The sequence below is a fragment of the Gossypium arboreum genome, chromosome 7 (assembly GCF_025698485.1).
Source record: "Gossypium arboreum isolate Shixiya-1 chromosome 7, ASM2569848v2, whole genome shotgun sequence".
Classification (NCBI taxonomy): domain Eukaryota; kingdom Viridiplantae; phylum Streptophyta; class Magnoliopsida; order Malvales; family Malvaceae; genus Gossypium; species Gossypium arboreum.
Genome location: NC_069076.1, coordinates 9,951,981 through 9,978,592, shown reverse-complemented (window position 1 = coordinate 9,978,592; position 26,612 = coordinate 9,951,981). Strand labels below are relative to the sequence as shown.

General features: G+C 31.6%; 1 protein-coding gene across 15 annotated transcripts; it reads right to left on the bottom strand.

Annotated features, from left to right (window-relative positions):
• Positions 1–5,540: 5,540 nt before the first annotated feature.
• On the bottom strand, positions 5,541–10,593 carry LOC108489597 (dynamin-related protein DNM1-like). Of its 15 annotated transcripts, none has more exons than XR_008286027.1 (10): positions 10,406–10,593; positions 9,361–9,435; positions 9,079–9,269; positions 8,924–8,974; positions 8,755–8,842; positions 8,510–8,631; positions 7,863–8,145; positions 7,690–7,763; positions 6,789–6,874; positions 5,541–5,858 (listed from the first exon to the last, which is right to left on the bottom strand). XR_008286027.1 is itself a non-coding variant. In XM_053031201.1 (9 exons), exons 1-8 carry the CDS (start codon positions 10,416–10,418, stop codon positions 7,730–7,732), a joined length of 840 nt encoding a protein of 279 aa, XP_052887161.1. In that variant the 5' UTR covers positions 10,419–10,587; the 3' UTR covers positions 6,512–6,874; positions 7,690–7,729. The 15 variants fall into 15 exon arrangements, 3 of the variants coding, with proteins under 3 accessions (XP_052887161.1, XP_052887160.1, XP_052887162.1); XR_008286026.1 differs by having other exon boundaries at positions 7,690–7,746; positions 10,406–10,587; XR_008286028.1 differs by having other exon boundaries at positions 5,541–5,736; positions 7,690–7,746; positions 10,406–10,587.
• Between the last annotated feature and the right edge of the window lie 16,019 nt (positions 10,594–26,612).

Here is a 26,612-nt window from a genome sequence, read left to right as displayed (position 1 = left end):
TTACTGATTCTCGTTCCCAATGTCTAATGCGTAATTTTTCTTTTCTAGTTTTTGTTCAAATTTCTTTTTTCTTTAATTTTGTAGATATTTTTCCGGGAAATTTTGGTTGCTTAAATCTATTAATTCGAGTGCCTTGCTTCTGGATCTAGATTTACTCATTTAATTTCACTTTAAGAGCACGATTCACTTGCTTTAATTTTAAATTAAATATTTAGTTCTTGATCTTAACATGGAATAATTGATTATGTAGGAGTCACAGAACAGTGCGTCGAGGAATCATACGGCGTCAGAAAGGGAGAAATTTTCACCATGATTTGATTTGTATTCAATTCTGGATCCTTTGAAGTAATGTAGTCTACGTGATAAATTGAGTACTTTCTATTTGTCCTTTGTACTTTCTATTCGTTTAAAACCTATCTTGTTTTGTTGCAGAAATATGAAACATAATACTGATATGTTTTGTAAACAATGATAAGTTGATTCTTTGTCGAGAAGTTCAATATATTCAGTATGGGAGAAAGCTCTATTTGATCATTTGCATGGATTGAAGCTGATGATCTAATGGTAAAGTTATTTTACAAATTGGTCCTTTGAGATGTTGGCCTGGAGGCTTGTGTCTTTCACGATCCATTGGTGATATGGATGTTGGAGAGTTCATTGTTCCTGTTCCATACATAAAGCAAGTAAAGGTTTGTCTTACTCTTTCATAATCTACTTGCATAATGTAATTTATATCTTTGAGTTTGCCCGTCCTGATATCTTGATTTAACTTGTGCACTTAATAGCATTGGATATCGATATTTTATTTGAAAGGGCCAACTAAAATTATATATTTTTCTATTTTTGTTTCGGTATTTCTTCAAAATTGTATATATAAAAGATATATGCAAACAATATATCAATTAAAAATAAAAATCTCATGAAATGCATTAGTTTTAGCGATTCATAAATTTCAAATCATATCAATTTATTCTTCATTATAAAATCTCAATAAGCAAAAGTATCTAGTTTTAAGTTTTGTAAAAGAAAATTTTTCATAAGCGATTAAGATAAGTTGATTTATCTAGCACCAAATAGAGACATCAAAAAGAACATCTGAATTTTGAGAAAAAAACATAACTTTAAAGATATTCATATGAAGGAAAGAATATATGTATATATATTTGAAAAAAAAAGCTTCTTAACAAAAAAATTGGCTTTGTAAAGGCTGTTGGTAAGTGGTAACTCAAATGATTAAGCAGGAACATTGAAAACAATCACAAAGATATTTAAAAGATTGAAATATATAAGAGAAGTTATTGTAAGAAACTAGGAAGTCAAATTTTTCTTTTCTTATCGTTGTATGGTTATGAGTTTAATATATGTATATACATGGTTACCAATAAGTGTTAAAAAAATGTTTTTCCTCTTGTCATTACCTGCTATTGAGCTACTCTAGACACAAACATACACATATCTTTTGGCTTCCTTTCTTTATCTTAATTTTCACTTTAAATTTTGAGATGAAACATATGAGTGGGTTTTCCACCTCTAAATGTAGCTAGTAATCAACAAGTTGTAAACATCTTGTGTTTAATATACCCTGTCTACCTCCATATTAAATCAATCATGATTACATTGTCAGGCAGTTATCCGCAGACTACTTTTATCAACTTTGGATGATCCTAATAGAAAACTTTGCATAGCAATCAAGTATGGTTGTAGCAGCTATTGTATCTCACGTTGGCCGTAAAGTTGGCGGACTTGTTGCCGTTCCTCCTAAAGTTGATTGGTGATCAAACTAGCATGAATGGAGGTAAGAAATATAGCATTCGTGCTCTAATTAATACTATTGCTTTTTGTTTCCTGATCTTGAAATTTTCTCTTCAAGTTTCGGTGGTTTGATAGTCGTCCTAGATGGCTTACGTAGATGCCTTTTTTTGTAATAACTTAGTTTTGAATGATTGATTGCTATTCTTTCTAACCTTTCCCATAAATTTCTATTCGTATTTAAGTGTGTTATTATTAGTATACTCTGAGAATTTGGTGCCTAGTGAAGGATTCATTGCTTATTTATGTTTTTGTTGTTATTAAGGTGGTTTGTGTAGATATAAATCTTCTCATCTGGTTATCTATTATTTTTCCCTTATATATTTTTTTCTTTTTTAACTCAGATTGGTTACTGTTTACTATTTAGTCATATGGAAACTGACTTACCCTAAGCTGTAGCTTTAAAACAATTATAGGTAGCTAATTTTATGAGAAGATTTCTAGTTTGATTCTACATATGTCATAAAAACTTGAATTGATAGATGAAAAATATTGAGTGAAGTGATAACCTATATTACATTTTAAAAAGAGAATGTATGTTTAAATTTTGAAGGTAATATTATTGAAAGAGACATATACAAACTTCAAATATAATATTATATTAACAGTAAATCTGAAAAGAAAAATATAAAAAAATCATAAAAACTTTGAGTTTTAAACCAAAAGAGGAAGGGCAAATGTTAATTTGAAATTAGAAACCTGTTGATTGTTTACCCGGGGGGCTCTGAGCAGGAACTGTGTTTGTACTTTGCATTTCGTGTTTAAATGGTTTAAATTTTCATATAAATTACAAGAGAAATAATTTGTTTTTTTTCACAAGGTACATCCACTATCTTGTTTTTAGCGTTAGTAAAAATTGTGGTTGTTTTGAGACCTCATGATTAATTAAAACTAATAAGTAAAAAACCATCAATAATTGAGGTTTTTATATGATAGAAAATATTTTTTATGTTGTTATATCATTTATAAAAGTTAATTTTTTTCTATGTTAATTTTATATGTTAACTTTGAAGTACATTTGTCCGATTCTCAATGCATTTTCTTATATATTTTCTACCCAATATCCATTCTTTGGTCACAAAATATGATTAAAATATCTTTGATTAAAATCATAGACTTCTTTTGATGTTTTTGTCTTATATATGATTAAAATATATATGATCTAAAAGCAAGAGAGAAGGAACTTAAAGCAAAAAAGGCTAAACTGAATAAGCATGAACAGGTAATTTGTTCTTATATATTCGGATGCAATATGTAACTGTGTTGTATGTAAGGTGATTTTGCTATTCATTTTGCTCTTAGATTAATTTGTCCTTGTAGTAACTGAATGTTAACTTTATATTTTGCTGGAGTTGAGAAGGAAAGAGGATGCAATAGCACGAGGTAGGTTCTTTTTTATTTTTTATCTTGATGAGTCTCGAGTTTTTCCATTACCAGTTTGATTTTGACATGAGTTCTTGACATGAGTCCCTTAAACATCTTTTTCTTTTTTTCTTCCAAAAGTTTAACGTCTTTCCATTAGAGTTTCATCGTCAAGTTTATCTCCTCTTCCTTTTGATTGACATTTTCAATAATTTGGGTTCAAGATCCCCTATATGCTAGAGGTATAGAGTTCGAACTTTGGCATGAGCTTGTTTTTCAGCAACTATGGCATTTTGTGCTCATCTTCAACGATTAGACATTTCAAAGTGACTAAAGATAATACCAAATTTGTTTGAATGAAAAATAATTACTTTATCAATGCATTGGACATAGAAATTAAGATTATGATAACTAAAAACCTATGATATTTGTGAGCTTAATAAAAAAAAGTGAAACATGTTATGAGTCGCATGAAATCGAGAAAGGAGATAGACATCAAACACGTGAGGTTCGTCATAACATCTCATTTAACCTTTATTTGACCCTTTTTGTCTTTTTCATATATGCTACTTATTTTCTTTTTGAGGCCTTTACAAGTCCATCAACATGAAACTGGACTTATGCCTGTCACTTATTTACAGTGACATTAGCATTTACGATTAGTCTAGCATCAGTTTTTTAATTATGGGTTTACTTTTTACTGATTTCACTTTCATTACAGTAAATGGTATAGCTAATTTCCTTATTTTGCTCAATCAGGTGACCGAGATTCCGTTTAAGCTCAATCAGGTGACCGAGATTCCGTTTAACAATTTTCTTTATTGCTGGAACAAGTCTTAACCAAGATCAAGATCAAAGTACTTCACTAAGTTATATATGCAGGCATTGCAATACTTTGGCTTCATCTAATCTTGAACCAGCCCTCTGTTGTATATTTTTTCTTCTTCTTTTCTGATCTTTTTCCTTTGATTAATGAGAAAAGATGATGATTTGGCATTATTTTCTCACCAGGATGAATTTTGTTTTAGAAATTGTAATACTTTGTGTGTCTCTGTGTGTGTGTGTGTTTTTTATGTATTAAATTACATATTGAATCGGTGTTTATGTATTAAATTTAAATTCATTAAGTTTTATATTTAGTTTTGAAGTTTAAATTTTAATGGAAATTTTAATTTAATTAATATTTTTATCTATCCTTAAAAGTATATAGTTTAAAGTTCAAATTTCAAAATTAAACATAATATAATATTTAACTTAGAAATAATATTATTTAATTAAAATAAAATAATTTTTTAAAGGTTATGATTTTTATCGGCGTTTGTGAGAAAAGAACCGTTAAAAGTCATGTTCTATAGCGCTTTTCCCATCTTTAGCTGCGTTTTTGGGAAAAGCGCCGCTAAAGGTCCTGATCTTTAGCGACATTTTTGGGAAAAGCGCCACTAAAGATCATGACCTTTAGCGGCCTTTTTTTTATAAACGCCACAAAATGTTAGAGGCGTTGTTTTTAGTGGCGTTTCTTGTGGCGTTTGTAAAAGCGCCGCAAATAGTTTTATAAGCGCCGCTATAGGCCAAAAAAACGCCGCTAAAAACCTATTCTGCTGTAGTGATAGGCTGCACAAAAGTTTATAACAAAACTTCCACCCAAATGTATATGCACTACACATTCAACCCAAGTCATGATAAAACACTACATAAACCTCAATCAGATAATAAAGGGTCTGTCACATACCATTCATAACATACACACTAATATATCATAACATTAATAATATCCATACTAATATACATACATAATATACATACTAATTTATCAATTGACTGACCTTTCAGGCTCAAACAATTTCACCCTCCAAAAAAAAAAAAGATTCCCTTTCACACGAAAGCCAACAAACACTACAACAAAACTGACTTTTAGCGGCGTTTTTTTAGGCCTTTAGTGGCGCTTTTAAGCGCCGCTAAAATTATTTGCAGCGTTTTTATAAGCGCCGCAAAAAATACCGATTTAGATAACGCCGCTAAAAGTCATGGCCTTTAGCGACGCTTTCCCCACAAACGCCGCTAAAAGTTATGGCCTTTACTAACACTTTTCCTAAAAACACCACTAAAAATAATAACCTTTAGCGACGCTTTTTCTAAAACACCCTAAAATTATGGCCTTTAGCAGCGCTTTTCCCAAAAATACAGCTAAAGGTTATGAAATTTAAAATATATATATATTATAAAGGTCATAAAAAATATAAAAAAATTAAAATTCATTATCAAAATTTTGAGAAGAATAATATGTCCATGATATAAATATAAAAATTTTCTATTAAAATTCATTATCAAATTAAAATAAAATAAAAATATAGAATCAAAACTAAAATAAATAATAAAAATTAAATTAAATATAAATATAAATAAAATACAGCAAGTCTTTTACTAATAGAAGTCCAAATACATCATCTTGTTTGCGAACCTAAACAACACTGAAAATGCAAAGGTCTTTTTCTAATACCTCAGAGGACAATGCAAAGTTTAAAGCTTCATAAACTACACTCTCATAATGACAAGATGCCAATGAACCTACAAACAGAGGGGAAAAAATATTATAGATTTAAATAGTCTAAAAGTGTCTAAAGGATTTTTGTACACTACTCCAATCTGTTAATGCAGAAGTCGTTGAAAAGGCTGTACATAATATGTACCTACAACATACAAAATAATGTAACATGAAACCCAAATCCGTTAACTACAAAATTACAGGAAAAGAGAGAACAACTTAATATTTCAGTTAATTTGGTTGGTTTTTGTTAACGAAACAAAATTAACCTTCAACATTTTTTCAATGGATAATTCTACATATCCAACCAAAATATCAGAACAAATCAAAATCTAGAAGCACAATACAATGAAGATATTAATCACCATTAGATGTTAAATTAACACATACTAAAAGTTCAAAACAAATAAAATGAAGGTATAAAAACTTAACAGAACTAATCCTAACTAATAACCAAAATAACATTCAAATATCAAATTTTCTTAAAATCTCTTCTGTTAACCAAACTGAATTTTTTATGGTTAACCAAAAAACCGAGATGCCTTAAATACTCGAGAGGCCTTAAATATGACATCATAGTAAATTAATAATTAAGAAACTCCAACTGGTATAAGAAAAAAATTCTCATATATTAAGAACTAGCATTAGAAAGCTGGACGATAACATCTGTTTCAAGAAGGGTATAGATAAGCATCAATGGCTGCAAAATTTAAGACATCAAAATCAGCTAACATTTTCAGGAGGTTCTTTAGTAGATAAAATCAAAGAAAAAGATCATATAAAAATTAAATGCAAAGATTTCTCAAAATCCAAAATCCTTATACCAAATAATGAATAGATATACATACATGCCCCAAAGATTTCTATTTTTAGGATTCATTAACTCAAATACTACTTTCTGCACTTAAATTTTCTTATATTTCCTCATGTCTGTACAATTTGAAAAATAAATAAATCTGTCAAAGGATAGAGGAAGTAATACTTGGTAAGAATGAATTCAGTGATGAAATGGCACTGAAACACCCTCAACTGGCATGCTAATACCAAAGAATAAATTCAAGACTCTAAAACCCACCTAATCAACCAAATATAAATTGAAGAGCTTCTCTGAATAGCAGTTCGAATGTCATCGTCAGTCAAGCCTTCACACGGATCAACCTCCTGTACAAAAATCAGTTAACCGCAAACTCAAAACCAGCATCAGGAAAAAGTATTTACATAAAGGCTCTTGTTCAGAGGCACGTCTAAGCAATTCTAGAGTTGCAATGTAAAACTAATGTCTGTGTTTTACATGAAACAGTGCCATGACAAAAGTTAGAAAGTTCTATTTTATTGCCAGAAAAAAGGAAAGGTGAGAAATTAACATCATGAAACCAGATAATTACTTATATTGATCAGGTTTTGTCATCTTTATTTTAAGCATCCTGTCCTTGCAGACAACTTGTGCACAATCACATTGGGGAGTAAAATGCACTCATCACTAGAAACAACAGAAATATTAATGATAAAAGATAGTAACTAATGACCAACGGTTTGTACAATGATGTCAATATTAATAATTAACTGATGACCAACTTTGTACAATGATGTGATGAACCACCCTTCAACAAATCTTATGAGCATGGAGGCGACTTGATTCAGGTAAAAGGTACACTGAAAGCAGGAATGTTTGAGATAATATAAATAAGCCTGCATAGTATTGATCTAGGTAGGCTGTAACGATCCAAAGTTCATAATAGGTTCATGTTCTAATCTAGTTGGAAGTTGATCGAGATTTTTTTTCCCCACCAAATGTGTAGCATAAACAGGGGGAATAAATACACGGACAGGATATGTAAATATTTATATGAAGTGAGGGCAAAGTAGCAAAAGGTTCATAGGCAGCTGAATATTTATAACTAGAACAAAGCATTGACATGTGAAATTGAGTTATATTCCATAAAGTTTATGAAAACTTCATCTTGCAAATATTTTACCTGGTTCAGCTTCTTCGCCAACTGAGGTACACCACAACGTTCAGCAACTCGAATTTGCTAAGTCGAATGCAGGAATGTTTATGAAAGCAAATATTTTATGAAAGAAGGAATGTTTGAGATAATATAAACAGTAACTCGAATGCAGAAATTGGGATTTTGATCATATAATTTACCATCAAGATCAGCATTTCCAGCAATTTGAAGCGCATCAAAATTTGCTAAGTCAGAATTTGCAGGAGTAACAGCTATAATCAGACAGCTTGGCTGTTTAATGTATGACATGATCATTGTTCTTATTCGAGCTTCAATGTCAGAGGGCTGGTCACCCACAGTAACCTTTGTGATTCCAGGCAAATCCATGAGAGTGATATCAAGAACATTTGGTGAGAAAATCTTAAGTCGAATCTGCTTGTCAGAAACACCTTTGTTTCCTCCAGCATCCCTATCCGTCTCAGCCTGCAATTAATTGAAACTTCAGACATTTTTCATTTTTTAGTATTTAAACATACGCACCTACACACACAAAGAAATGCCTATGGAAATTAAGAGGTTGTATTTTTCACTCACTGTGACTATCCACCTAAAGCCTATGGAAATTGGGTATCTTTCTTCTATAACCCAAAGGATTTTATGTGAAAGCAAAAAATAGCAGAGGCACCTCTAGAAACCAGAAAATTCAAATGTCACCCAATGAAAATGTTTCTCGCTTCAATGTTTTATCTTACAATTCTAATAAACCTTAAAAGCAGTTTGAAAAGGGGAAAATGATAATAAAATTGCTAACTTCTGCTCTTCTCAATCATAACAAGCAAGACAGAACCTGAATCTCCCTGCGAATCTCAGAGAAGTCATAGAAGCGCTTGCCAGGCATTGCTTTAGAGACTTTGCAGAATTTTTCCCAGATTGCTTTGCTGGATGCGGTGTGTCCACCCTTCTTACCATCTGCAAAGGAACTATAATCAGATCACAGGGATATGAACAAGCAAATCATTGGTTAACCAAAATATACGCAGACATCCTATGAAGTGGCAGAAATAATGACTTCAAGTGAACAATAAAAACGACCTGTCTTCTGAGGTGTAACTGCAGATTTAGCCTTTTTTGCAGAAGCAGGGGTTGCAGCTTCAGCAGGTCTCTTATTGCTTGACTCGACCTAGAAGCCAAAAGAGACAAATTATAACATAGAATTGGGTCAAATTCAACAGTTGCTACCTAACAAAGAATAAGAAGATACCTTCTTAGGTGTCTCGTTATCCTCGTCATCTGAACTTTCATCTATAGACATCTGTCAAGAAAAATAAACAATTCAAATTTCACTAACACTGAAAATAAGCCATACATTACAAAAATGAATGAATTAAAATTATAAGCTTAGTTATGAAAAAAAACCTCATCAAACTCGTCATCATCATCAGAATCATCTTCCTCATCAGAACCACTCTCATCCTCGGACTCATCATCATCATCTTCATCCTCAGATTTCTTGTTATTGCTAGGTTCTGCTATCTTCCCAGATTGTTTAACAGCATCAGGTTTCCCAGCATTAGCCTTGGCTGTTTTTGCATCTAGCATAGCCTTTCCTAGAATGTATGAATACACCAAACATTTAAAATGCAAAATAATATAATCTTCAACAATAACTATAGATCTCGCTGGAAAAGAAGAGTTTACCATTTACTGCAGCAGCAGCAGCGACAGGAAGTTCCTCCTCTTCCTCCTCCTTGCTTTCTTCTTCGCTAGACATACCTATAAATAAGAATAACATGCATGAGAAATACTTCAAAAACCGAAAAAATAAAATGCATGTGGGATCAAATTTATACAAGGCCTTACCAAAATCATCAGTGGGGACAGAAAACAGGCATTAAGAGTCAAGGAAGCATAAGATTGAACAAGCACGCTAAACACTCATTAAAAAAAGCGTAGTTATCACTAAAAATAGTAAATTAATAGGTATTGATAAAAGGATATCCTTCCTCTGGTATGAAAGTTTTGTAACCGAGGAAATATACGCTCCCGTTTTTCCAGTTGTGGGAGAGCTCAAACTCTTCGTCAAACACTAAATCAAAAGATAATTGAGGGCAACTCTGGTGGGAAAGGGTTCCCAGAATAAGTTTCTTCCCATCAACATTCACATAGAGTGGAACGGATTCTGCTTTGTTCTTGGACTCTCCAAGTGAAGCATAAGACACAAGCAGCATTACATTGCAGACCACGTTAGTGTATAAAAAAAGAACTAAAAAGAAAGCAACCATAAATTAAAAAAATGTCAACTTCAACTATTGAATAACTTCTAACCTGGGAAAGATGGATAACGTAGTTAGCACCAGGATCTGCTTTAATAGGCTGTCCAGACTTAACTTCAATACCTAATACTAAGATAACAAGATGATTAAATTTATTGGTCCAAACTAAATAACTACAAATCAGCAAATCCATTCACTCTATCAAACAAAGTAAGCCGAAAAATGCATTACAAACATTAAAGTCCAAGGAAAAAGATAATATCATCACAATAGAAGAAAAAAGATCACAGCTTCCTTCAAAACTACCAACTTTGAACGACAAAAGAAGGTTAAACCAAAACAAAAACAAAATCGAAGGAAATAAGTAAAAATGTTCAAATAAAACAAGACATTGAGCAACACAAAAGAAGACGAGAAATGAAAAGGAAAAGCCCAAAGCATCAAAAATGAAACGCAAGAGAGGAGCTTACCCCAAAACTCCATGGATGATTACTACGAAAGAAAAAAAGAAGGGGCTAGGGTTTTGCGAGGAGAAGATAAGTACGGTTTTAGAAGGAGAGATACGACAGAGTAAAACTCTTTCCGAAGAGGCGGGGGGAAGGGGGAACCCATTTTGGAAAAAAGTTTTAAGGCATTTTGGATAAAACGGCGTTGTTTTGTAATTTTTTGTGGCGTTTTTTATAAATACACTGTTATTGTTTATTTTTTGTGGCGTTTTTTACAAAAAAAAAGTCGTAAAAAATTATTTTCCTTTACACAAAATAGTGCCATTTTGCTCCACTATAAATCTCTTATTTTGTTTTAATATATATAACATTTATCATTATCTCTTAAATAATTTAAACTATATTGATAATTTTAATATATTAAAACAAATATTATCTTCTTTACAATTATATAAGAAATTAATTAATATATAAATTAAAAAATCAGTCATATACCTAAAAAAATTTTAAAATTATTTTAATTAATAGTATTTTATTTTTTCATTTTTGACATGTATTTTCTATATTTTTACTTTCAAATTTTTCTCAAGAAAATCAAAATGTTGCTTCAATTTTTCAACAAGAAACCCTAAACCTAAACCCCAAACCATAAATCTATATCTTAAACCCTAAATATATATATTACAAGGATAAAAGTAATTAAAAAGAATCTTATTACTTACCTAAACCCAAAAATAATTTGATTTTTTGTTATCTTATCAAAAACCCTAACTCTTAAACCTTAATAGCCTAACCCTTAAAACCATGAACAGTATTACGATACTAACTGTAAAACAAAAACCAAAAACTCTAAACCATAAACCCTAAACCAAAAACTCTAAACCAAAAACAATAAACATTATCTCATAAACCCTAAATCCCTAAACCATGGACATTTAACCTTAAATCTTAAATTATAAATCCTAAACCCCAAAATAATAAACATTATACCATAACCCCTATCTCCGAAACTCTAAACCATAAAACATAAACCATAAACCCTTAACCCCAACCCTTAAACCATAATTAGATATTTAATTATATGTATACATCTAAATTTTGATAGAGATACATCTCGTAATTATATATGAATTTCGATTTAATGTGTAATTGTAGATGTGAAATTCTAATTGTGGTTTAAATGTATAATTGAAACTTTAATTTTGATTCAATCATACACATTTTTAAAATAAATACATCAATATTTTTTATATTGAATAAATATAAATATTTATTTATGCAATATATAAATATAAAATGATGTTATATCAATAATTGTGTTCATAATTTATACTTTTGGGATTTAACCCATTGCACACTAAACCATTGTTCATATATACTTTTGGGATTTAACCCATTTTGATATATATATTTTTTAAAATAATAATTTATGTTTATCTTATTTAGATTTATATTATAAAAAAATCCAAGATACACAAGTTAAGTAATTTACCATATTTACCTCTAAACCCCAAACCTCAAACCCCAAACCCTAAACTCTAGGCCCAAAAACACTAAACCATAACCCATAAACTAAATTACTTTTTTTGTGGCGTTTTTTAAAAAGCGCCGCTAAAAGCTAGATCTATAGCGGCGTTTTTCAAAAAGCGCCGCTAAAGCTCGATCTATAGCGATATTTTTCAAAAAACGCCGCTAAAAGCTCGATCTATAGCTGTGTTTCTCCAAAAGCGCCGCTAAAACCTCGATCTATAGCGGCGTTTTTCCAAAAGCGCGCTAAAACCTCGACCTATAGCGGCGTTTTTCCAAAGCGCCGCTATTGTTCAGTTTTTAGCGTCGTTTGGACCAAAAACGCTGCTATTGCTCAGTTTATAACGGCGCTTAGACCAAAAACGCTGCTATTACTTAGTTTTTTACGGCGTTTTTTTGCAAACACCACTAATGTATAATATTTGTGGCGTTTTTTGTCCAAACGCCACTAAAAACGCCGCTAAATCCCTATTTTCCTGTAGTGAAAAAAAATAACAATATAATATATAATACAAATACAATATCTAAACAACGAAGACACTAAGCATTGTGAAAAATTGGTTCAACATTAAACCAACACTAAGAAACCATTAGAAATTATTAAACATATGAAATAAATAATTTTTTTAAACCGAAAAATCAATGGTCCCAATAAAAATAAAAAAGTCACTTTCTGAGTATAGGTCAAAATCGAAGTAGGGGAAAACACAAAAACTTTTTTTTATGAAAAAACACACAATAAAAAGTACATCACATGAAAAAAAAACTCAAACTAGGGTAATCGATGATGAAACTAGGCTTTTTTAATTAGATGATGAACATTTTTTTTAGATAGCTGACATGATGAAAGGTTTTTCTAGAAATATTGAAGGATGGAAACATCTTTAGTGAAAGGATTCAATGAAAATAAAAATGAAGATTTAGAGATGATGAAAGGTTTCTTCGGCAATCAATGGAAAATTTTCACTAACCTATGGAAAATATTTTAATGGATTTTGATTTTAATGAATTTAATAAATGAAGTTAATAAATTTAAGAAATAATTTTAATAATTTTTTTCATTAAAAGGTTCAGTCATATGCTTAGGAGGACGGCACGTGGTGGTGCGTGAAAGGCCAACACTACCATGTTACCAAAAAAAGTAACAGCGTTAAGCTTGGGTACCAATATAGTGGATGAAACAAAAGTTCAGGTACCAATCTAGGACAAAAAAACCCATAAGTACCAATTTGGGAGAAATGGACAATTTCGGGTACCAAGTTTATATTTAACCTTAAAATCTTTAAGTACCACAGTGATAATTGAGTAGGATCTAATATTTTTTAAAATAAAAGCTAATTTTTTAGTTTAAATTTATTTTCAAAATTTAGTATCGGAGATGAATAACCAATTTTTCATATACATTTATTTTGAGGGGGTAATTTTACAAAAAAATGTTAGTTGTATATTTGAATCTCGCCAGGAAATAGGAATGATGTTTAATAAGAATGTAAAAGTCAATTATATGAAACAAAATATTAGTGCAAAAATTGCGCGACATTGTGGGAGGAGGATGTCAAGATTATTCTACAAATTTCCTGATTCATCAAGTCTATGCAAATATACCAAAATGGAACTTATAGATAATGAAGATATAGAGATAATGATTGCACTTTATTGCTCGACTGGAAATGTTAACGTTGAACCAGTTGAGTTGTTTGTTGAGTTAGCAGATGTGGAGCCCATTCAAAATGTTACTCCATTAAGTCAACAATATGGAGTTCAAGACCCATTTATGGAGGTTTCGAGAGCGTCTGCCGATAGGCGATCGCTTGTGCATAGGTTTGACTTTGATATGAATGTTGGAGGGCCAGAATAGTGCAATTATGGAACAATATCGACATGGACAGAAAATCCACACCATGCTCTAACTGCGTATAACATCCCTAATCCGGGCCATTTACAGATACATTCGGTGGTGATTGAGACTGATGCAGATGGTGAATGACACAAAAATGATGGTTGTTCTAATCATGAGGGTGAAGATTTTAGTGACCCTGATCTGGATGAGGTCCTAGATGATATCGATGAAGAAGGCTCAGAAGATGGTGAAAATGTATACGCCCCTTTAGTCGGGAACCCGACTCGTGGCTTTGCCATATGCAATGACCCTAAGGCCCTTATGTTAAGTGTAGATCTCAATGCGACATATGCACCCGAGTTCCTTAAGTACCCAAATATAATACCTTCTCAGCGATTGGCGGAAAATCTAGACTCGCAAGTGTTGTTCATAGGCCAACAATTCACAACCAAGGAGGATTGTGTATTTGCCATCAAGCGGTATAACATAAAAGTGTCAGTGGAATACAAAGTCGCTGTATCTAAAACATTATATGTTGGAAAGTGTTGGAGGTCGACAAAAGAGTGCAACTAACAGGTACGAGTTGTATTTATCTAGATGTCTTAACTACAGGAGATTCAAAAATTTGTTGGGCCTCATACATACGTTGTTGCACGTATGATGCAAGACCATCACAAACTTGATGCAAAAACTATCTGTAACTACTTCATGGCACTAGAGAAAAGCATGTTCACCATTCCTATATCAATCTTGCCTGTCGACACGTAAGCACGGCTCTGGTATCGAGTGTCATATCGAAAAGCATGGTAGGTTAAACAGATGTCCATGGAGTAGTTGTACAAAGATTGGGATGCGTCGTACAAATAACTCCAAGGGTGGTTAGTCACGATGCAAGATTACATGCCCAGGACTGTCATTGACTTGCAACCAGTACCTTATTACGGCCCGAAAAACCAATTACAACTAGGGAGAAGAATTTTCTACCAGTTGTTTTGGGCATTCTATCCATGTGTTTAGGTCTTTCTCCACTATAAACTGCTTGTACAGGTTGATGAAACTTGGCTATACGGGAAACATATGCAGATCCTCCTTATTGTAGTTGCACAATACGACAACAAGAACATGCTACCGATATCACTTTCCATTGTGGAGTTGAAGAACATGGAATTGTGGCAATTTTTCCTAAAGAACTTATGGAGGTGTTGTTAGACAGGACAATATTTGCATCATTTTTGATAGATCGAAGGGGCTAGTTGTCGCAATTAGGTGTTTCTATGTTCTGTGGAAATCTGTCTACTGCATCTGCCACATTGCAGTAAAGTTTCATAGGGACTTTAGAAATGCCGATTGGCGCAAACAAGTCGTGAACATTGGTAATTCTCGGTTTTATAATTTTTAAATTTTTTGAATACATTTACAAACTAAAATGAAACATAACATGTCTTATCAGAATACATACGCAGGGTATAGGCTAGAACAATATTATTTCAGGCAAAGCTAGTGAGGCTTTAGGCTGATATGAACAATGAAACGAATTGTAATTTATAGGAGTGGTTCAGTAGCATGGAGCCGTGGCAATAGGCTCAAAGTTTCTACAACGGATCTTGATATGGTCATATGACCACCAACCTGGTAGAGGTCGTTAACTCCATCTTAAAGCATGCATGACATCTTCCAATTTTATCTGTTTTCTCAGCTATATTCTACAAGCTAGCAACCATGATGCCAAGAATGGAGCTGAAACATGTAAAGCAGATGGAAATGTGAAACATGTACATCGAGGAGGTTAGAAAAATGATGGTTGCCAATGCTTAGGGAGTGAGGTCGATGAATGTAAAACTATATTCCCAACACTTGGAAACTTTCTGGGTGTCAGAGTCCATTAGTGTCCAGTGGGTATCCCAGCTAAGTCTTACAAGGTTGATCTCTAAAACAAGCGGTGCAATTATGGAAGGCTTCAGACCCTTCGATACTCTTGTGCACACGTTGTTGTAGCAAATGCATACGCCTCAATATATGTTGAAAAATATATCGATAAGGTGTACACTCTAGAACACAAATTGCATATTTAGAAAAACGAGTTCCCCTCCCTATAGGATGTCTCGACATGGGAAATGTCTCTGCCTACATTCAAGTTGCTCCCAGACCTAAGGCTACATAGGAAGCCTAAAGATCTCCCCCATGTCACCAGGATTAGTAGTGACATAGACTTTGGGGAGACGGTCAAACCAAAACGTTATGGTCTATGCAAAGTAGTTGGCCACAGTAGAAACAACTACACACATCGAAACTATCATCCTGAACAATTGTCACGATTGGGTGGAATATAAATTTATGTATCCCATGTTTAAATGTATCTTAAATGTTTTTATCAATTGAATCGACTTTTCCCACTTCTAAATGTTTTTTTAGCGACTAGTGCTACCTTTTTAAATAAAACATTATAGTATAAATTTGATGTTAATAAATGACCAAATCCATTCAAATTTTTTATTACATGATGCAAAAAATATGGAAATTAAAAAAAAATTGTACCTAGTTGGGGGGGTTGAACTATTTTAAATGGTATTAATGGCATTCACATTATGTTTACATTTATCAAAATTTTGTATATTGTAAGCTATTTAAATATTACATTTAAAAACTTAAAAGATGCTTATACTATACACTATAAAAATTTAATAATTTTAATTACATTATTTTAATTTAAACAATTTAATTACAATATTTTTTTCATAATTACAAATAATTACGTATACATGTATCTAAATTGATGGATTGATGGAGTTGCCATTGGGGTGAACCAATGAAGTGCCCTTTGTTGGCGTCGAGGTTGTTTATGATGGTCAATGTGTTGGATCTGGTGCCTCAAGTGTAGTATTTTAGTCTATGTATACTTGTAATTTTTTCTAATATATTGGTTAATAAAGTTATTCATGAATTACATTAATACCCTTTGTATATTGTCTTCACATGATTTTTGCGTGTAAAAGCAAAATAAAAGTAAATATTGGCTCACCGATTGTCTAATGTTTAAAATAATATTATTGATGCTCCAATGCCCAATTATTTGCTTCTTTTCACCTCTTATTAATTCTGTGGACATTGTTGAAGTTTTCTTGAACATCTAGAATATTTTGTTTGCACCCGAATTGTCATAGAACTCGATCCCTGTTGTATCACTTAAAGGTTGAAAAATTCAACACGGGTGCATTAATGCACAACACGAATGAATGAAGGTGAGCCAACGAAGGAATGACAACTGCAACGTCCAACACATTATATGGCATCCACACGAACTGCACAATTAATAACATTGTTATAGTGACATGAGTCAAATAACATAAATAAAGTAATTACATGACATGAATATAATTTTATTTTGAAAAAAAACTACCTCTTCCGCAACGTATGCCTCAATCATCTGTTGATAAACCATGAGGGTTTCGGATGCCTCAACCATCTATTGATAAACCATGAGGGTTTCAGACTTTTCGATACAGGGACAAGTAAACCAGATGAAAAGAAAGCAAATTTGTTAGAACACATTTTTATTAAAAAAATTTCTTGATCAAAGTTTTAAATTTTTTTTACCTATTTACAAGTGGGAACACATGTGGTTGGTGACTCACTAATGCTAGAAAAGGCATCTTGTACACTGCCCAAGACTAGCTACAGCAGTATCAAGCACCCATCTATATTACTATTTGTCATTTGAAAACATATACTATGAATGTCCCTCTATATGCATAATATTGCCCTCAGTTTACCACCATGATGCATCTCTGGCTTGGTCCCTCCCAATGCACTAGTTCAATTCTCAAACCTACATACCAAAAGATGCACATAAGTTCAAAGGAACTTAGTGGGTCTCACTCATTATTACCTTTTTACGAGATTGTAGAATCATTTGACTCAAGGGTTTAGGTTCTTTCTTAGACCTTGGTGAATACTTTTCTGATTCTTGTTTGGCAGATAGCTATGTGCCAACCTTTACACTTAACTACCTTTTACACATTTTGCCCAATTGGCAGATCATATACTTCACCCCATAATTCAAATCCCATTACACATTTTATTTGCAGAAGGTAGTTGAATACACTCCTCAAAATGATACTCAACGGATGTTATTCTTGACGGATTCTTCCACATCCTCTTATACCTTCACGCCTTCTTAGCGTATTGACATATGATGCCATGGCCATCTGTAACGCCCTATACCTGAGACCGTCGCCGGAGTCGAGCACGAGGTGTTAACGGACTTAATTCATTAATTAAACAGCTCAAACAATTTATTTTAGAATTTCCAGACAAGCTGGCTAACTGCGTCACAGTCGCTAAAAAAATCATATCTCGAGTTACAAAACTTGAAATCCAATTCTGTGAATTTTTCCTAAAACTAGACTCAGATATTTACTTACTAATTTTTTTTATAGAAGTTTTGGTCGGGCCAATTAGTACAGTTTATTAGTTAAAGTCTCCCCTGTTTCAGGGTTCGGCTACTCTGACCCCTATGCACTAAGAATCAAATTTCTTCCTATACAGAGATCCAATGACTATTAATTTTGCTTTTATTAAAAATAGACTCAATAAGAAATTCATACATATAAAATGTGAGTCCTAATTATTTTTACACAATTTATGGTGAATTTATAAAGTCAGAACAGGGGATCCAGAAATCACTCTGACCCTATTTCACCAAAACGTAAATATCTCATAAAATACAACTTTTTTACCTATTTTGTTTCTTTCACATGAAAATAGATTCATTAAGATTAAATTACATATTTTATTCATCGTCTAATTCTATTTCTACTATTTTTAGTGATTTTTCAAATTCACGTCACTACTGCTATATGACATTGTTTTATAGCCAATTTCACCATTTTATGGTTTTCCATGGAGTAGGTAATACATTAAGCATACATAATATAAATTTTGATTAGCCATTCTAATAGCTAATCATCAACAAGCATTTCCACATCACTCATTCACCATATCATAAGATTATATACATAAAAGGATTATAATGCTATACATGCCATATTCCCAAAATATGCAAGCCACTATACCGAGATGGTCTGTTAATAGTGTGAGCGGGCCTCCGACCGTCTTGATCTCCAAGCCAGCTTGTCAAAACTACAAGGAATGGAAGGGAGGGAGTAAGCATAAATGCTTAGTAAGTTCACATGTAAATAGCAAGTAACATAACCATGCAATAATACGAAGTCCACATTTGCATAATATCACCAAAGCATTCATATCATATTTCTCATTCATGATCTTACCATATTATTGTTATATTGAAATCTCAACCCGAGGGTTAAGTACATACCTGTACAAAGTATTCATTCCACAACACTTACCAACTAGTCACTTTCATCTCGAGAATTCTTCCATTTCACTAGAACTTTACCCGTTGGACACAATCGGAATATAATTCGGATACACGAATTTCATGCACGTAAGTGCCGTACCTACAGCTAGACAAACTCAATAGCCTGCGGAAATTATGTAGCTAAGCTACCATGTAACCCGCCCATAATTGAACTCGGACTCAACTCAACGAGCTCGAGCATTCGCATCCATAAGTGAACTCGGACTCAACTCAATGAGCTCGGATGCCTAGTTACATCTCACGAACTCGGACTCAACTCAACGAGTTCGGAACTCAAATATCCTAGTAACATGTCACTTGTATCCTAATCTATTCCTAAGGTTCAAACGGGCTTTTTCCTCGATTACACATCTTTGCCCTCTTCCACGGAATGTCGAAACCGATACTCGGTAGCAATTCATATTTAACAAGTAGCACACATAATTTGCATATTACTCAATAATAACCACAAAGCATAATATTTCATGATATTAATCATCATATCATATAAATAATATTAAATTACTTAAAATGACAATTATGTTACTACATTTACACATGAACTTACCTCGTATGCGAAAATGGTCATTTTTACCATTTTGTCCACAACCTGGTATTTTGCCGATTTTAGCCCGAATTTCGATTTTCCTTGCTCTATCATTTCAAATATAGCCTAATTAGGACTCATATTATTCAAATCAACCCAAAATCATATTTTGGAAAAATTACAATTTTGCCCCTAAACTTTCACATATTTACACTTTTGCCCCAAATCTCGTAAATTAAACTTCACCCTATTTTCTTATGTTTTTGTGACATGCTGATCATTTTTCCCTTCTATAGCAATATCCAATTCTCACTCTAACATGTATTTATGAACATTAGGTATTTTTACCGATTATGTCATTTTAGTCTTTTTTACGTAAAATCACTTAGCAAAAGTTGTTTAACACAATCTCAAGCTTCATATTCTACCATAAAACATCAAAATTCATGCATAACATTCATGGGTAAATTTTTAAATATAAACCCTAGCTCAAAATATTGGTAGAAATAGGTAAACCGAGCTACGAGGATTTCAAAAATGTAAAGAACATTAAAAACAGGCATAGAAATCACTTACAATCAAGGCTTAAAAGTGTTGAAACCCTAGCTATGGTGGAGAGAAAAATTCAGCAGCAAATTATGGAGAAGATGATCATTTTTTTGTTATTTTTCCCATTTTATTTCATTTAATATCCAAATGACCAAAATGCCCTTCCTTACTAAACTTTCAAAAATTCCATCCATGTCCAATTTTTGTCCATAAACTTAGAAATTGGTCAAATTTCTATTTAAGACCTCCTAATTAATATTTCAAAGCAATTTCATACTAGAAACTTCTAGAATGCAAGTTTTGCAACTTATTCAATTTAGTCCCAAATTTCAAATTAAGCACTTTATGCATAGAATTTCTTCACGAAAGTTTCACACAATCATGCAATCATATAATAGACCTCAAAATAATTATAAAATAATTATTTTTATCTCATATTTTTGGTCTCAAAACCACTATTCTGATTAGGTCGTAATTCGGGATATCACACCATCTACTTTCCACAGATTTATTCAGTGATCTCAGTCCAATTAGCACCATACCTCTCTTACCGAAGGTTACACAAAAAATCCCATTTCACAATGATCTGCCTATCCAGTTAGCATATCTACCCTACCAGAGGCTACACAACATAATTCTTCTTCACATTTATTCATATCACAGACTCGTCTATACTAGACTCGTACCACATCAAAGATATTTTTACTTAGACTTTGACCATACACACACAGGTAACACTGATTATACTTTCTAACAAAAAAAAGACACTTATCATGCTACCTTGTATTCAAACAACTTTCAATACTCATCTTTTACTTCTATACAGATATTTTCCTCAAAAAGATATACCTATCTACAAAGGCATCAACCATTTATTTGAATTAAAATGATATACAGAAGTCATTTCTAGAGACTCACCAGAGACTCACCTTTACCTCGGCCTAGAGCTTCTGCTTCAACGATCCAACAACAGCAATTGCTTAAACGATCATAAAATTTCTATTAGAATCCCCATTACAAACACTTTAATAATGTTTTAACCATAAACAACTCCCATGCAAGGCCTTCTTGTAACATTCTTCCCTTCTACAGTCGTAACGTGTTAAGTTATAAGACTTACCAGAGGCTAAACCATCTACTTATTAAACGAGATTCTAGTTTGATCTTAACAAAGAAGAAGAATAAGATAATGTTGAGGTTAGAAAGAAGAACCTCAACATCAAGCAGATAGATAAACAATCTGAAATGTCCCCTTCCCATACATATACTCTTAGTCCCCCTGATTTCCCTGCCAAATCCAGGGTAGGTATAAGCAAATCCGACGAAGGTTTTCCTTACTATTGACCAGTCATAGGGAGGGTCAAATCAATCTAATTGAATCCTGTTGAGAAATGGTCAACTATGCTACTTGTGATGGTTTGTTTAGTTGACCTATTTTAGTGTACAAGCAATCTTTCACACATCTTACTACTCTACTCTTATTCTGATCTCTGCTTCTGTTACTGCAGAATCCTAGCAACTTCCAACCAAACCCGATACAAAATCCAATTGGATCGTACTCATAAAAATTGAGCGTACCATACCTTGGTAGTAACTCACGTTCAGTTGACAGGCTCTTATTGTTCAAACAAAAATCTGAGGCGTGCCCCATTGTAAGCGCGGACTATCTTGGGCGCAATCTTTCTTCACTTGAAAACATCCTACGATCAATTTCTTAGATACTGCCAACGAGCGGATGCTTAAATGCTAGTATGCTTCAATACTCTAACTCGCCATCAAGCCAATAGGGTGCCGGATTATGTTACCATAGCGTGCCCAACATTCTACATACCTACCATACCCATCTTCTCGAATCTGCCGATTTTCAAGGTGTGACATACATCATGTGGACTTTATTATTATTTGCATCCGGCATAAGTACCCCCTCTCAGTTGCAGTATATATGCTTGAGCAGCGCACATATTCTCCCACTCAGAGGCACTATTTGATAAGGTTTTGAAATTTTCCTTTAACCAAGAAAATTTCAATTTGGTAAACCTAGTTTCACCATCACTGGGTGAGTTACGAAGCAACTGATAGCAGAGCCCCGCAGTTTTGAACTTTTTATTTGAACTCGTGATTGCATCACTATCAACTAGGAGCCCGAGTTGCAATGCGGCATCTTCTAGAGTGATAGTGCACTCCCCACATGGCAAATGAAATGTATGGGTTTTTGGGCGCCACCGCTCAACCATGGCGGTTATTAAGTCGACCTCAACTCAAACATCCAAATCAATGCTGCTATTCGAAATCTGGTGGCATCCAAGTATGAAAAAATACGTTCGTCCGATCGGTACCTCGAACCATGGACACACACCCTCAACATGCGATACACACCCTATCCATATTAAATTACTGCATTAGTTAAATATAACAATTAAATAAAAAATTATGTGCAACTTTGTAAATATACCCGTGAATAAAAGGTAACAATTTTTTTACTAGCACAATAATCATCATTGTTGTGTGATCAGTTGCTCTAATCAAAGAACTCATTTTGATATCTGCACAAACAATAAAAATTTTAATCACGGCTAAACAAAAAATACAATTAAAATAATTTATTGTAACCTTTATTTTTAATTTTTATATTATTTTCGTAATTATTTAATTTTTATATTATCTTTATTATCTTAACCATTAAATCTAAAAAATTATTACAAACTAAAAATAATATATTAAAACTATCTTAATCTATCCCTACACCTTAAACACAAATATAATATTTACAAATAAAAATATAATCTTAAATATTAAATCAAAAATTAAATCTAAATATTAACAATAATTTAAAATATAAACATTAATATATTATGCAAATTATTATAATAAACAATAAAAATATACCTTAAAACTATCAAATTTTCTCCCTAAAACAACAACAAAAATCAATATTCCTTTAAAACACCAATACTAACAAAAAAACAAGATTTTTTTTTTCTTTTCAACTTCAGCTGAGTAAGAGGGGAGGGAACCATGGGTTTTATAAGGGAGAAAATAACAAAATCAAAAAAGTAATAATAATAAAGGGGGAGCCCATGACCAATCGGTCACGTCAGTGGTAGGGTGTTAGCCCGGTGCCGCTTGGCAGCCGAGTGGAAATTTTTTTCAACTTTTTCTTTTTCTCTTTCACTATTTTTTTTTGGCACCAATTTTTTTTTAAATCACTAATGTCACCTCATAGTATGGTAACACCACAAAAAAATTTCCACTAGTATACTCGTATTTTTATGGGTATTTTAGAAAAGTATATACTAGTGGCCCTTGACATAGTGGCAACACCAAAAAAGATTTTTTTTAAAACAGTGATGATTAGCTAATGATTGGTTAAAAAAGAGTAGTGCCATTTATGTGTCAGGCGGTACCGGCAGGCACTATAGCAAACAACCTATTTTCGTAGATAATTTGTCCTCCAAGTCATTTTCATAATTAATTAATTTTTATATTATTTATATAAAAAGTCCATGCTTATTTTCTTTGGTTTCTAATAAAAGTTTTCTTGGACAGGTTAGGCTTAAGTATGATATTAATGTATTTTATATTTGTCCAAACTCAGTCTAGCCGTAAATATGAGACTAAAATTTTACCTAAGTTTTCTTATATTGGTAAATGGTTAACCCAAGTCTATTTTAGGCTTGTTTATATTATTTTATATTTTAAAATAATATATTATTTTTAATTTAACATTTAATAATTTTAAATATTTTTATTTATCAAAATTTTATAAATAGACAATTTAACATTTTTAGTATGTTTACACTATAGTTTTATTTATTATTATAGATTTAATTTTATGTGTTAGAAATTTTTATTATATAATAAATATAATATAATATAAATTTAGAAAATGAGCGAACCAAGTTGGACCCGAGTCTTAAATGTTTAAGTTCAAGCTCAAGTTATATTTTAAACGGGTCTAATATTTTTGTTCAAGTTCTTTTTCAAGCCTAATGTTTTTGTTCAAACCCTCCTAAATTTCGAGCAAGCTTTCATATTTGAGCAGATGACTTAACCCATAAACATGTTTAGTTTCCAATGTATAAATTAAAAACAAAATCAAATCAATTAATTAAATTGAGTTTTTTAATTATTTTGAATTCTTTTTATTTTTATTAAAATAGCATAGAAAATTATTTAAAATTTTAAAATTTTAATTTTATGATTTTGTTCTGGTTTTAAGATTAATTTGATGAAATTTATTTATTAATATTATTAATAAATTATGAATTTTTAATCAATTCAACCATAAAATTGAATTAAATATTAAAAACTAAATAATAGCTTTATCTTTATGTACTAAAATGTTTATTTTTTGTTAAATACAAGTACCACATTGGACAAAATAGATAGGTCCTACATTAAAAATAAGTGTCAAATTTAGATACGAAATTATATATAAAATTATACATATACAGTCAACTATCATTATAACAGATACCATCTATAACAACATTTCATTGTAACCAAGTTTCTTATAAAATTATTTTTTATGTTTTATTTTTATCCTCTGTAACAATTTTTCTTCTATAATAGTAACAATAATAAAGTATAAAATATAAAATATATTCTCTCTTTCTTAAATTTAATGGTAAATTACAATTAGTCACCCAACTTCATGAATTTTCATTTTGGGCACTAAAAATAAAAATTTTACAAATTGGGCACTGTCATTAACAATGGTTTTCATTTTAGTCACCCAACTTTAATAAGTTTTCATTTTGGTCATCCGTTGTTAATTCAATGTTATTGCACACTCATTTTAGTCCCCCAACTTTAAGAAGTTTTCATTTTGATCACTCATTTGCTTTTTAAAAATTAATTTTATTTTTTTCAAAAAAAAATTTACAAAAAATTGAGTTATTCAATTGTGGAGATGAAACACAAGTTTTACCTTCTACCCCATTTCTGTGTAAAAATCAGGTTTTTCTTATGAAAACCCATTTTTCTCCAAAGAAACCTATGTTTTTGTAGTAAAAACCCATTTTTCTTTGAGAAAACCCAAGTTTTTCCCTTCTTACAAAAAAAAAAAAACTAAATTCAATTCAAAAGAAGGAAAAAATAAAAAAAATAAATTGGTTTTTCTTATAAAAACTAAATAATTCTTTGTAAAATCTCACTTTTGTTTCTTTTACTGAAAAAATAAAATTATTTTTTAAAAATAAAGGTAATTAACAAGATAAAATTATTTATCCTGTAAAAATCTAAGTTTTAAAGTAATTTCTTATAAAAACCCTAAGTTTTTCCTTTTACCGGAAAAATTAAAATTAATTCTAAAAAGAAAAATAAATTAATTTTTAAAGATAAAATGAGTGGCCAAAATGAAAACTTATTAAAGATGAGTGTCTAAAATGAGTGTACAATAACATTAAATTAATGTCCAAAGGATTGAAAATGAAAATTTATTAAAGTTGGTGACTAAAATGAAAAAGAGTGTTAACGATAGTACCCAATTTGTATTTTTTTATTTTGGTGCTCAAAATAAAAACTTATAAAAGTTGGGTAACCAATCATGTAGCTTACCTTTAAATTAAGTATCTATAACAATCTATTGCCTCAAATTTTAATAAAATAAGTTCTATACTTAAAGAGAAATAAAATAATAAATTTTAATTAAGATATTATTTAAAAACTGTATAAAAATATGTTATTATTTTTTATTAAATAAAATAATCTTTACTAAATGAAATTATATTTCTAAATTTAATTAAATATATTATTTAAATCTCACTTATTAATATTATTATTAATGTATTATTAATTTTTTCTCAATTTTTAAGCAATTTGACTAAGATTAAATTGTATCCTATACTTAGACAGTAGTGATGCCCAAGAATTAATAGATTCTAACTCCAACTATATAGGAGCCCCTAGTCGTTGCAATGGTAAAGCATTGTTCAAAGATTTGATATCATTTGCTATTGGTTGAAGACACCAATTGGCGCTCCTTATCTCCTCTTCAAAGACCTTACAGATAGCTTTAGTGTTATGCCTGAAAATACCTATTGTTAATCCAAACCTCCTCACCTTGATCATTGCTTCTTTAAGTATGAACAATATAGCATGTTTAGCAACAATCCCTTGAAGTGTGCTGCATAAATTCTAGATTTTCAAACTGTAGAGGGTTCTTTGGTGGAGAGAGGTAGTGTTGCAAACAAGTGAACAGGATGTATCGGAACAAGGCAGAGAGGAAAATTAGAGCAAATCTAATAACATTAAGCGTAGTGGCAGGTGGTGGTCAATAAGGTAGGAAATGTGGTTGATGATAAAGCTCAACAAAGAAAACAAGTTGAGAGAATTTTAGAGAGAGCTTTTAGAGTTAGAATGTCAAAGTGCCAAAAATTCACTTCACTAG

Coding starts and splice junctions, on each gene's coding strand:
- LOC108489597 (XM_053031200.1), bottom strand. Junction 9,270..9,360: donor TGCTGCTGCTGCAGTAAATG/GTAAACTCTTCT, acceptor CATACATTCTAG/GAAAGGCTATGCTAGATGCA. Junction 8,975..9,078: donor ATGATGACGAGTTTGATGAG/GTTTTTTTTCAT, acceptor TTTTCTTGACAG/ATGTCTATAGATGAAAGTTC.